Source organism: Callithrix jacchus, chromosome 3 (genome assembly GCF_049354715.1).
Source record: "Callithrix jacchus isolate 240 chromosome 3, calJac240_pri, whole genome shotgun sequence".
NCBI lineage: Eukaryota > Metazoa > Chordata > Mammalia > Primates > Cebidae > Callithrix > Callithrix jacchus.
This window is the reverse complement of record NC_133504.1, coordinates 41358270-41371058: the sequence shown is the minus strand read 5'-3', so window position 1 is coordinate 41371058 and position 12789 is coordinate 41358270. Positions and strand designations below refer to the sequence as shown.

Genomic DNA, 12789 nt, shown 5'->3' with positions numbered 1-12789 from the left:
TTATCAGCCAATTCTGAACTTTATTAAAGGACAATTAATCATAGAGATCATTTGCTCTTTTGAGGTTGCTGACTAGATGTCTGTGGAACTATATGAATCTACTAAGACAAATATACATGTTTATAAGAGAGAGAGACAAATACTTGTTTATGACCACTAAGATACTTTTGAAAGGCAATTTTAAAGAAGGCAAAAAATGTTTTGTGCAATTAATGTCAGTGAAATCAGTTGAATTTTCCAAAGCAATTGCTCTAAAAGACAATATTCATCTGTTTTCCTGGATGTTTGATTTGTTTTTATGGTTATTGTTTAAATGCGCTTCTACTCTTTTAAAGTTATAACTTATTCGTATATAGTTCATTCTTTACCAATGCAGCTATATTAAGAAAAATGGAACCTGCCACATACAGCACATATTTGGGCAAAGAGTACTCTCTTACAGGAAAAAAAAAAAAAAATGCTGCACAAAGACTGTAAGTGGAACTGTGTAGAGCATGTTAGATATTTCCAATTCTGTACCTTTATTTCTAGGAATTCAAAAGCCCGGGCTTCTTTGTTTTATAAATAATTCCTATATTCCTGTGAGCATAATTCTATAGTAACTGAAGATTAATTTCAGATTACCCTGTGTAAAAATGCCTTACAAATGCAATACTATTAGGGTGTGGGAAAACCCTGAAGGGATTGAAAATCCAATCCATTTGAAGAAAGCCTTTAATTAACATCTTGAAGAATAGTATTACGCTTTTTAACAGCTAAATATAGACATATTTTGTGTCAGAATACAGGAATCTAATCTTAATCTAATCATCTGGAGGTATATTTCAGAGACATTCCAAGCTCATCAGAATGACCATCCTTATTTCAGAAATGACAGTGCATAGAGGGAAAGTAATGTGTGCAAAGCCTCCTAATAGGATGGTTAAGGAAAGACTTAGGTTACTAGTTTCAGGCTTTTGCTTTTTTATCTCGGTAGCTCTACTGCCTCCTCTAGAAACGAACAAAGCAAAGAGAGACTGGCTGCAAACTTTTAGAAGGAATGGCTTTGAATAGGGTTCCTGGGAGAAATCCCGAGGAAACAGACGCTGCTGCTCTGCTGATTGTCCCACCATCCTGTTTTGCTCCTATCCACTAATTCAGCCTGGGAGGCCCTGGGCACTAGCGGAAGGCTTCACCGAAAGGAGCCGGGAGCGAGGATTACAGAGGCAAACGCTCCTGGTGGCTTGGGTCAGGATCAAAGAGTGAAGGATCGGATCGGGAAGTCAGCTATCAGGAGAGAGCGAGATTGTGTTTTATCTGTGTCCCATAGCTTTCCTCTCCTATCTGTATCCTAGCTTTTGCCCTGAGCCAGAGCGCGGAACACACGTTCCTAGCTATCGACTCTGAATCCTCACTACCCAACTTATAAACTGTCTGCAGACACCTGTTAGGGAAATTACTGATCTGCAGGATCTGAACTCGCTTCACCATCTGGTTTGGAGCGCAGGGACCGCCCAGCTAGAGGAGCACTAGTGCACTGCGCCCACCCCTGGGCGAGGGTGCGGAGGATTTGTTCTCGGTGCAATCCTGCTGGCGCTTTCCCGTGGTACGGCGCGGATCCAGCTCCCCATCTCTGCTCCTACACACACGAAAGAAAACAACTCTCGATTGGAAGTTGTGGAATTTTCTCAGCCCCTACGAGGCGCGCGGATGCTGCAGCCCCAGCCCTCTTCCCGCCAGCTTGAGATCTCGTTCGCTCGCCAGCCCTGCTAGGGACCGCAGCCCCTCGGTCTCAGCTGAGTCTGTCCGCTCCACCTTTGCCCTCTCCTTTCCCCCGGGTGAATTTGGTGAACTCGGCCTCAAGTCCAGGAGGTCTGTCTTCGCCGGGCCACCTCCCGCGGAACTGGGGAGCAGAGAGCAAAGGGAGAGGTTCGTGGAAGAGAGCGAGGGAGGGGTCGTGCAAACCCCAGAGCATCAAACTTGAAGGAGGCACAGTAGGTGACAGCAGCAGCTGCATGTGGTGGTTGAGGACCCGCGAGGGGGCGCCGCTCTGGGTACTGTCCGGCAGCGCGGGCTTCCAAGCCCGGGAAGCAGCCGAGAGACCCTGGACACTGTTCCTGCTCCCTCGCCACCAAAACTTCTCCAGTTCCTTGCCCTGCCGGACCATCGCCTTGTAGCCGCCGCGCCTGTTTTCTTGTCTTTAAGGGTGGGGATTGCCCCCCTCCCCACGCCCCATCTCTGATCCTCCCACCCTCACCCGCCCACCCCGCGAGTGAGTGCGGTGCCCAGGCGCGCTTGGCCGGAGAGGTCGGCTACAGACCCGGCAGCCGCTCCCACTACTCCAGCTGCCTGACCGCGCAGCGCTAGCTGTCCTGGATCCTAGGAGCGGACGGAACCGGACTTGCCTTGGGGACCTTCCAGGGCACTCTCCGGGTCTGCTGGCTCATCATCGGACAGACCAGCCGCCCACGTCTCTTGTTTCCGCGTCTTGGCAGTAAGTGTAATTCCTAATTCTGATTCACCTCCTGGGAACAAGAATATCCCTGGAGGAGCTATCGGTTTCTGAGAAGAGGAACGCGAGGGGGTCCTGATGAATGTACGGACTTTTTCCTCCTTTAGGTGGGAGGTGGAGGTTTGGAGGGTATATGTAATACCATCCCCATTTTCTACTTTCGCTAAATTTTCCCTTTTCTGAAGATTATTTACTATTTCCTTGACCCTTCTTTGAGATAGGGTATTATCTTTCCAGAACGGTAAGTTGTTATTGTTCCTGCCTCTTTAAAAATCAAACATTTGTCTAAAGCAGAAGGTCCTATTGGATTCTCCAAAGCTGTTCAAGAAGAGACACATTCATTTAAGCGTTTGCTCATTTTTCATCAGAAAGGCTCACCCACTGGCAGTAGCTTTTGGCGGCAGGGAAAGGAGGCACTAAAACCTTTCAGACTTTTTGCAATAGGTACACATCATTTAAAATTCAGTGACATGAAATGGAGATGCTGTTTCCAAAGAAAGGCTTCCCACTGTCTTTGGTAAATATTTTCAACTTTCAACTGATTAGCCAAACAATCATGTCTTGTATGTAGCATTCTCGAAACTTCCCTTCTCCCCTCTCCTCCGCCCCCATCCCTAGAACTAATTAGTGTAGGCACATGCAGGGCTTTTGATTTCTGAGATAGCTTTCCCCGGAAAAAATGTTCTGGAAGACATTGTGCTTGATAAGATGTCTAGCTTTACTAAGGCCAACCTGTGACAACACTGTTGCAAAAAGCCCCCACAGATTTAAATATCACCTCAAAGCATGAACTGGTCTCTGACACAAATAATTTGAAGTTCCTTGAATCTTGGGTGGTGGGGTGTGGGGGAAGCCCTGAAACTCTTTTCCTATTCTGCAAAGAAATGTTTCTATAACAAAATTTCTAAGGATTCCCTTATTCAGGAAAATTGTACTAGTGAAAGTTCTCTTTAAATGTCACATAATGTAAACATCTCATTTTGCCTTATATCAAAGAGAGGTTATTCCCTTGTCTGCTTGCTGTTTCCTTCATGTGCTTTTGATGGCAATTTCCTCTGTGTACCGTTTCCCCTCTTCCACTTTCCAGAAGCGCTGTCATGAAATGATGCATTTTCTGCTCTAGGGTAATGCTTTGACCTGGCTGAAGGCCAGTAGTCTGCTTAAGCACAGCTAATACTGTCTATATGCTAATAGCTTGTAAGTCAATCACCGTTCCGACAGAGAAGTTGTAAATAAAAGAGCTTCAAATTTTTTAAAGCAGGACTGAGAAGAAAAATCAAAGCAAGTCAATAAACCAAGTATACTTGGAGAAGTCCTAGTATCCTTCAATCTCATGCTTCCTCTCAATTTAGTCAGCCACAACCTCCAAACTCCAGCCTCTTGGAGTCTCTAATTCTGTACATGGCTTGTCAGGATTCAGTAACTGTACTCTAAAACCAGTCTCTTTCTTAGTCTAGGGGAAATGGTGTGGCCTTTCAAACATACACTCCAAGATTTGAATGGTTGGTTTCAATTTACCCTAATTACTAAGGAATGGAGGCACATTTGAAAAAAGGCTGGGGCTCCTTTGAACATTCTTTTTGAAATTTATGCAGAGGGAGCTGGAATATATCGGTAGAGCAAACACTTGAGTACATGGACACCCCTATTTCTCTCTGTATAGTAAGGCTCCTATGGAAGGGGTAGTGGTGAGAGATGGAGATACAAGGAAAGAGGGGGAAAGAAAAGAAAAAAAAGCGAGAGAAATGGAGAGAGGGAGAGAGAGTTGGAGGACCAGAAATCTTTGAGATAGAAAGGTTTTCTTTAGTGGGGTATACTGACAATTTTAAAATGTTATAATCAGGAATTAATTTTAAAAGGTCTCAGGACAATTTTTTTTAAATAAGTAGTTATCTGATTAATAATCAGAAAATAAGCATACGGATGTATGTCACAGCAAAGAATCCTACATAGATAGTTGTCTTCAGTAAAGGAAAGGATCAAAATTGTACTTTCCATTTTGCTGACATTGGTTATTCCATGAAATTGTGCTTCCCTTTAGCTTTATATTTGTTCTGCCAAATTCGAGTACCTGTAGTGTACTAGACAGTGTGCTGGGGATTAAACAATGGAGGAAGAAGGTCCAGGTTCTGTCTTCAAAGAGATTGCTATGGTGGATAAACAAAGCAAAACAGTCACAAGGTGGCATGTAGTACATGCGGCATTAGAAGTGAGCACAGGGGTTTGGGATATCTGAAAGGCTTCCCGGTTTAAAACAGGGAGGGGAGAGAGGCATGAGAAAGGCTCAGGTGTTGCTGGAATTGAAAGTAAGGCAGAATGACCGAAGTGGACAGCATATTTGGGCTGTCAGGAGAGATGAGGCCAGAGGGATATGCAGGGATGAGTCAAGAAAAGCTTCGAATACTATACTAAGGAGTTAGGATTTTCTTCTATAGGCCAGTGTTGGCAACCTGTGGGTGCAGATCCTTTGGTGCGAGAGCAAATTAATGAAAGCATATATGCATGTTACTATCAGATTATGCAAAACAGAATCTATTCAAGAATGTAAAAAGGGAGGAATTTAATGCAGATAATTGGTTAAGATGAAAACCAAACAAGGGATGTTGAGAGGACCTAGGGATTAGCAAGAGCAGGGAGTCATTACTGCCTCTAGCTGGATGAACATGGGGAAGAGGTAGTGTGACCAAGGTCCCCAGACCATGGGCATCCTCTGGAATCAGAATCACAATGAGTCTGTCCTGTGGAAACCAGAGCCACAGAACAGCTGCAGATGCACTGGCAAGAGCAGAGAGGGAAGAAGAATATAGTAGCTTCTCCCTTTCTGCTGTCCTCCAACTACCTGCCAGTGCCTCCCACCGACCGAACCCAGCCAGAATCCCAAGGACTTGGAGCCTGAAAATGTTGTTTGCAAGAGTCAGCCCCCACTGTGGTACAAAGCAGAACAGAGCAGGGGAAGGGTGAGGGAAGGAGCTGGGGAGCACACAGGACCAGCCAGGCGTTGTCTGTGGGCTGAATAAATACATGACTGTCCTACCAATGGAGTTAGATGCTATTAATTACAAACACATCCGTTTAAAGGTTCATAAAAACAAATTCATAAACGAAGCACTGAATGAACAGTGGCAGCCTTTTGTGACTGTGAATATATTTGAAAGGTGTTGGGCTCTGAGTGCTTTGACCCACTGAAAAAAATGAAACTTGCATTAGAAAACGATATATACTGTTCCAAACAATCTGGAGACATTGAGGACAACAATATGATCACATTTGAATTTCAGAAAAAAAATTAATAGCAGAGTAGGCATTGTCCAGTAAAATGGGAGAGCCTTTGAGTAGAGATACTATCCTATTGTCTTCACCTGGCAAAAACCCTAGTTCAAGACACAGGCTTTTAAATTCGTGATGAATGCAGGTTTGAAAACGTATAGGCACCAGGATGGTAAAGTCACCCTGGCATTGAGTAGACACTCGATTATTTCTGTTAGGTGAATGAATTAATTAATAAATAAAAGGAAAGGAGATGGAAGGTAAGTTAAAAGATGATTAAAGTTATATGATAAGAGATTAAGAAGAATAAAACCAATGTTGTAGAAATGACGAGAAAACAAGTGGAAGAGATATGTAAAAGACTAGTCTGAGGTTCTCTTGAATATGGGGGCTAACAGAGATTTTGAGAAAGCATGAAATAATATATGTTAGTTCAGAAGTTTAAGATAGTTCAAAAAAGCAGCTGTTCCAACCCAAGTGTCCTTAGGCCATTGAGTGGATAAAGAAAATGCAGTATGCATATACACCATGGAATACTACTCAGCCATAAAAAAGAATGAAATGATGTCTTTTGCAGCAAGTTGGATGGAGCTGAAGACCATAATTCTAAGTGAAGTAACTAGGATGGAAAATCAAAGACCGTAGGTTCTCACTTGTAAGTACAAGCTAAGCTGTGGGTACACAAAGGCATACAGAGTGGCATAATGGACTTTAGAGACTCAGAAGGAAGAGGGTGGAAATGGGAGTGAGGGACAAAAGAACCACATATTGGGTACAATGTACACTACTTGGGTGATGGGTGCACTAAAATCTGATCTTACTGCATACAATTCATCTGTGCAACCAAAAACCACTGTACCCCAAAAGCTATTGAAATTAAATTTTTAAAAAGTAATTCTTACGTATTTTAATACTATTAATACTAAGCCCTGTGCCAGAAACAGAATCTTCTTGTTTTATCTCAGATAATTCACAGTCCCAAAGTTCAGCCACCAGACAATAGTTTTAATATGTTGCCCTTTCTTATACAATTTGTTGCTGTATATTTATAAATTTGAAACAGTCAAGATATTGAAGGAAACTTTACTTTTTTATCCACTTGAATATTAATTCAATGAATTTATAGTGGTTATAAAATTCATAAAGTTTATAATATTCATCCCACTTAAAATGCAATTAATCCATTTGGCAGCATTCACTTTGAAATTATGTCTTTTTTTTTCAGTCTTAGAGCCTGCAATACTGTAATTTATTGTGAAACCATGTAACCAAATACTTAAATATATCCACAACATCTATACCACAGAAATGCATAGTACATAATATACTAACATTTCAATATAAACTTCTATTACAGTTTTATGCAAACTATGGTATAAGATTATCACCTGCCACATTTAGAAATGGCACCAACTTTAACATCAATGCTCTAGTCGAAATCCTTACTAGTAGTGATGTCTTCTGCATTATCATCTGAACATTCAAAATCAAGCTGTTAATCTAATAACCATAGTATGTTATCAATTAAAATCACTGTATAGGCCAGGCGCAGTGGCTCACGCCTGTAATCCCAGCACTTTGGGAGGCCGAGGCGGGTGGATCACGAGGTCAAGAGATCAAGACCATCCTGGTCAACATGGTGAACAGTGAGCTGAGATCGTGCCATTGCACTCCAGCCTGGGTAACAAGAGCGAAACTCCGTCTCAAATAAAAAATAAATAAATAAAATAAAAATAAATAAAAATTTAAAAATCACTGTATATTTGAATGTTAAAGCAGGTAGTAATACAGCAGGAAAAGTGTTTCTAATTCACAGTTTTAAAAATAAAGGGTGCAGTGTTCAAATATCTGATTGCTTAAAACTGGTCACTCAATTTAACAACTGCCTCCTTCAATACATGTAAACTATGCTTGCACAGCATTAGGAGATGTCTTTTATTTCAGAATTAGTTCTTACTAAGTCTGGTACAGGGGCACCACAAATTTGAAAAAAGAGGCTACTGTGTGAAATGAGCTCACTGAAGGATATGTTAAATAAAATTTTAACTACAATATAAGGTACTGCAAAAACTTTGTTCCCCTAGCACAGATCCCTTAATCAGGAAAAGTAATTACACTTACCAAATACAATATGTAAATTAGCTCTACAGGAGATGGGGGAAAATCTAACTCAACTAACAGAAAATACTATTATTAGCTAACAAACCTGTGATAGCTGGCTTCAGAATTTTCCTAAAAGTAAAATTCAAAAGCATACACAGTATTTATATCCTTTGATAAGGAATGTAGACATCCGAAGGAAATGAAACAAGAATCTGGTTTTAAGAATTTCTAGGTGGAAACACATACACACAAATGGGTAACTGAGAAAAACTGAACACTTAAATATTCAAATTTTAAGCATGTAAGATAATAGAAAAAAGGGGCAAATTGTTACTGTGACTTGATTTGCTGAAAACATCTGCAAATTCACACTGGCATTAAGAAAACCAAAGTCTCAAAAATGTACTCCTTTCTTTCTCTCCAGATAATGTGTTTTCTGTGCAAAAATAGATACCTGAAAATTGCACTAATAACACTTATCTTAACTTCTATATTATGAATAATCTGCACATGCTGCTTTACAGACAATACATATTTTTAAACTTGCTCAAGCAAAATTAGTGTGTGCAACGGGGATATTAATTTTCATACTTAAAAATGATACCTTATTATCATTTTGAAATTGCCAAACCCTCTGAAATGAAAACAAATCTTAGATGGATATTCTTGTCTGCCAGCTAAAAATCAATTCATGTCACTGAAAACAAAGTTATACAAGAAAAAGAAACATGGATTTGGTTTTGCAAGATTTTTGATTTTTAAATGAGAAAATTATATAAAAGAAAGAAATTCATGGTCACAAAATTTTAACATTTTAATCCTAAACATTACAGGGTAAATAGATACTGGACCCTATCTCCATACTCCATAAAATCCTAACTTTTAACTTCCATTTTAAATGTTGCCAAAACCACTGAAACAATAGTGGTTTTACAGTAGTGGTTTGGCTTTCTTCCATCGTTGTTTTTGTAGCATTTATTTCAGAAATTATGTCTTTACTATCAGTATTATACTTTACCATAATAGCATACATTTCAGAGACCTGATTTAATTGGTCCATATCTGACAATAGACTTACTAAAGGGCCTCTTTTATTCAAATGTTGAATAGAGGGTATTATGATCCCCAATCAAAATTAAACCAGTCCATTTGTGAAATTTCTTTGCTTCACCTTTGTGTTTTCCGCATTGCATTTGTTGTTCTTGTTGTTGTTTTGCTTTGTTTTGTTTTCTTTTTAGGTTGTAGACTCTTGTGCTGCTTGCAGGCTAAGTGGAACTGTACTGAAAATGGGTCCAATAGGTGCAGAGGCTGACGAGAACCAGACAGTGGAAGAAATAAAGGTGGAGCAATATGGGACACAAACCACACCTAGAGGTGAACTGGCGCCCGACCCTCAGCCAGAACTTATAGACAGTACCAAGTTGATTGAGGTACAAGTTGTCCTCATATTGGCCTATTGCTCCATCATCTTGCTTGGGGTAATTGGCAACTCCTTGGTGATCCACGTGGTGATCAAATTCAAGAGCATGCGCACAGTAACCAACTTTTTCATTGCCAATCTGGCGGTGGCAGATCTTTTGGTGAATACTCTGTGTCTACCATTCACTCTTACCTACACCTTAATGGGTGAGTGGAAAATGGGTCCAGTCTTGTGTCACCTGGTGCCCTATGCCCAGGGCCTGGCAGTACAAGTATCCACAATCACCTTGACAGTAATTGCCCTGGATCGGCACAGGTGCATTGTCTACCACCTGGAGAGCAAGATCTCCAAGCGAATCAGCTTCCTGATTATTGGCTTGGCCTGGGGCATCAGTGCCCTGCTGGCAAGTCCCCTGGCCATCTTCCGGGAGTATTCGCTGATTGAGATCATTCCTGACTTTGAGATTGTGGCCTGCACTGAAAAGTGGCCTGGTGAGGAGAAGAGCATCTATGGCACTGTCTACAGTCTTTCTTCCTTGCTGATCCTGTATGTTTTGCCTCTGGGCATCATATCATTTTCCTACACTCGCATTTGGAGTAAACTAAAGAACCATGTCAGTCCTGGAGCTGCGAATGACCACTACCATCAGCGAAGGCAAAAAACCACCAAAATGTTGGTGTGTGTGGTGGTGGTGTTTGCGGTCAGCTGGCTGCCTCTCCACGCCTTCCAGCTTGCCGTTGACATTGACAGCCAGGTCCTGCACCTGAAGGAGTACAAACTCATCTTCACAGTGTTCCACATCATCGCCATGTGCTCCACTTTTGCCAACCCCCTTCTCTATGGCTGGATGAACAGCAACTACAGAAAGGCTTTCCTCTCGGCCTTCCGCTGTGAGCAGCGGTTGGATGCCATTCACTCTGAGGTGTCTGTGACATTCAAGTCTAAAAAGAACCTGGAGGCCAGAAAGAACAGTGGCCCCAATGACTCTTTCACAGAAGCTACCAACGTCTAAGGAGTTAGGGTGTGAAAATGTATGGCTGAATTCTGACCAGAAAGCTATCAATCTGGTTGACGGCGGCTCACAAGTGAAAATTGATTTCCCATTTTAAAAAAGAAGAGGATCTAAATGGAAGCAACTGCTGTTTAATTCCTGGAAAACTGGCTGGGTAGAGCCTGTGTGAAAATCTTGAATTCAAAGATAAGGCAACAAAGTGGTTTTACTTCACAGTTGGTTGGGTAGTAGTTTGAATTATGAGTAAAAGTAGAAAGAAATACTTTCGACTCTTTTCCTGGAGGGAAGAAAACTTGAACAAGGAATTAGTATTACCAGCATTGCTAAGAGATAGTGGGTAAATAAGTTGACTTTCAAATCACATTAGGACCTGGATTGGGGATGCTGTGCAGTTCACTGCTCCCTGCTCAGCTAATGAAAACACAACTGAACAGAAATTTCTCCAGGGAGCCACAGGCTCTTCTTCATGGCATTTTGATTTTTTTGTTCATTCTCTAGACAAAATCCATCAGGGAATGCTGCAGGTAAAGGTCACCTACTATATGAATGGCTTCAAGGAAATAAACTGAAATTTGCTATATAATTAATATTTTGGCAGATGATGGGGGGACTCCTCAACACTCAGTGAGCCAATTGTTCTTAACACCAATTGCATGTTCGGTGAATATTTCTTCAACTCTGAATCAAAAGCTGAAATTCTCAGAATGACAAGAAATGCAAACCGTCATTTAATTTCTAATTTCAAGTTACATCTGCTTTATGGAGATACTATTTAGATCACAAGCATACAACTTGATAATTTTCATCATGGTTAATTGTTATACCTTTTTGAAGGTATAACTTCTGGGTATAATTTCTGTCATTCCTGTTGGAGCTAAATTTGTCTACACTAAAATTTAAAGCAGATTAGAGAATACTTTTTGTGGCATGCTGTAACATTTCAGTGTTTATAAGCTATTTTTGTACAGGTACATAGCTCTGATGTGTTTAAAGAACACTGCAGTGTTATTTTCTTTGAAATTCATCTTCTGTGGACTCATACTAAATAAAACAATGCAGTTATATTAAAATGGACCTATCTGGTAAGAGATACTAAAAACATTGTATTCATTTCATCTTGCAAATGTTGTATTTCAACCAATTTTACATAGGTTATTTATCTTCTTTTCAAAGCAATTAGCTATATTTTTGTATAACATGCATATATACATAATACAATTTTTCCTATAAATTGTAGATGTTACAGTATTTTTATTTAATTATTTTATGAATAAAATTGTTATTTCAATAGTACTTGACCAAAGATGCTTAAAAGCCTTCTATGTTCATAAAATATAACTGAGATATTAGTCATATGTCTTTAGATGCTGTTAAAGTTTCATTACAGTCATATCTTTTGTAAATACAACAAAATTTATGAATATATTTTTAACATAAAATAGTTCAACGTGCATATTATATATAGTTATAACGTTAATTTTATGAACTGGAGAGCTTCATTTTATGGCTATATTTAAAATTCATACTATAGCTTTTATTAGATTCCTTTCATGATATATATAAAAGACTTTTTTAAGTGCACTGCACTTCTGGAATACTGAAAAAGAATGAAAACAATATGTTTGATTAGGTGGAAGACTTTAAGGATAGAACAAAAAATGTATATCTGTAATATATAATTGAAAGATTCATTTTTCTGTTAGACTCAGAAAACTTGTTCAAAAATAAGCTTTTTGTCTTTTAAGTAGCATTTACTTTGCTTAAGATGCTTGTAGAAAACTATGGTTAAAGATTAACCCTCCCCCTTGGTGAATTCTTCCACTGTAAGAAATGTATATGCTACTGTGTTACATGTTGTAGTAGTAAATTATTAGAATCCAATTAACGATTCAATTAACATGTATCTGATTCAATTCATTATGTAAATTCATTAATAAAATACCCTTTATGTAGTGACTTTATGTTGACATTTAAAAGTTGGGAAAATTAGAGAAATTGTGTGGAATTTTATATGAGAGTGCTTGTCTAAGAGAAGGCAAGAAGATTAATGCAACTAAAAAAGAAAAATAAAGGTGGCTGTTCCACTGTTACTCCAGCTCTCTTTCCATTCTCTACCTGAGCCTGAATCAATGGATCTACTCTTATGACTGCAATTACAATATGTAATATGAGGATGCTTGAATCTTCATTTTTCAGACAAGACCTTTCTTCTAAAATTCAAATCTCTGCCTCTACCGGCCAACAGACCATGTCCACATGCGTGTCTTACCAGCAAATCAAATCCAACTTGTCTGAAACAGAACCTGCCATTTCAGTGCATACCTCCTCTCAACCCTCCTCCACTTTGTCTTCCTCTATTTCCTCTCTTGGTCATGACACTACTATGTACCTATTTGCCAAAGCCTTACATTTTGGAATCACCCTTCACAAGTCTCTTTATGACTTTTATTTAATTAATTCCCATATCTTGTTTTAATTCCTACATGTTTCCTTAAT

The 12789-nt window shown here is 39.7% G+C and overlaps 1 protein-coding gene across 2 annotated transcripts in view; it reads left to right on the top strand.

The window, feature by feature from the left end:
* The window catches only part of NPY2R (neuropeptide Y receptor Y2), a 46531-nt gene extending 34148 nt beyond the window's left edge, over positions 1-12383 (top strand). The window contains exons 2-3 of one of the 2 annotated variants that reach the window (XM_035292829.3): positions 6336-6413; positions 9100-12383. In XM_035292829.3, the coding sequence (XP_035148720.3) occupies positions 9148-10293 (1146 nt within the window). In that variant the 5' untranslated portion in view covers positions 6336-6413; positions 9100-9147 and the 3' untranslated portion in view covers positions 10294-12383. Of the gene's footprint in view, positions 1-1560; positions 2474-6335; positions 6414-9099 lie in introns of those variants that run through there. The other variant, XM_017970186.4, reaches the window with a different exon arrangement.
* Positions 12384-12789: the final 406 nt, after the last annotated feature.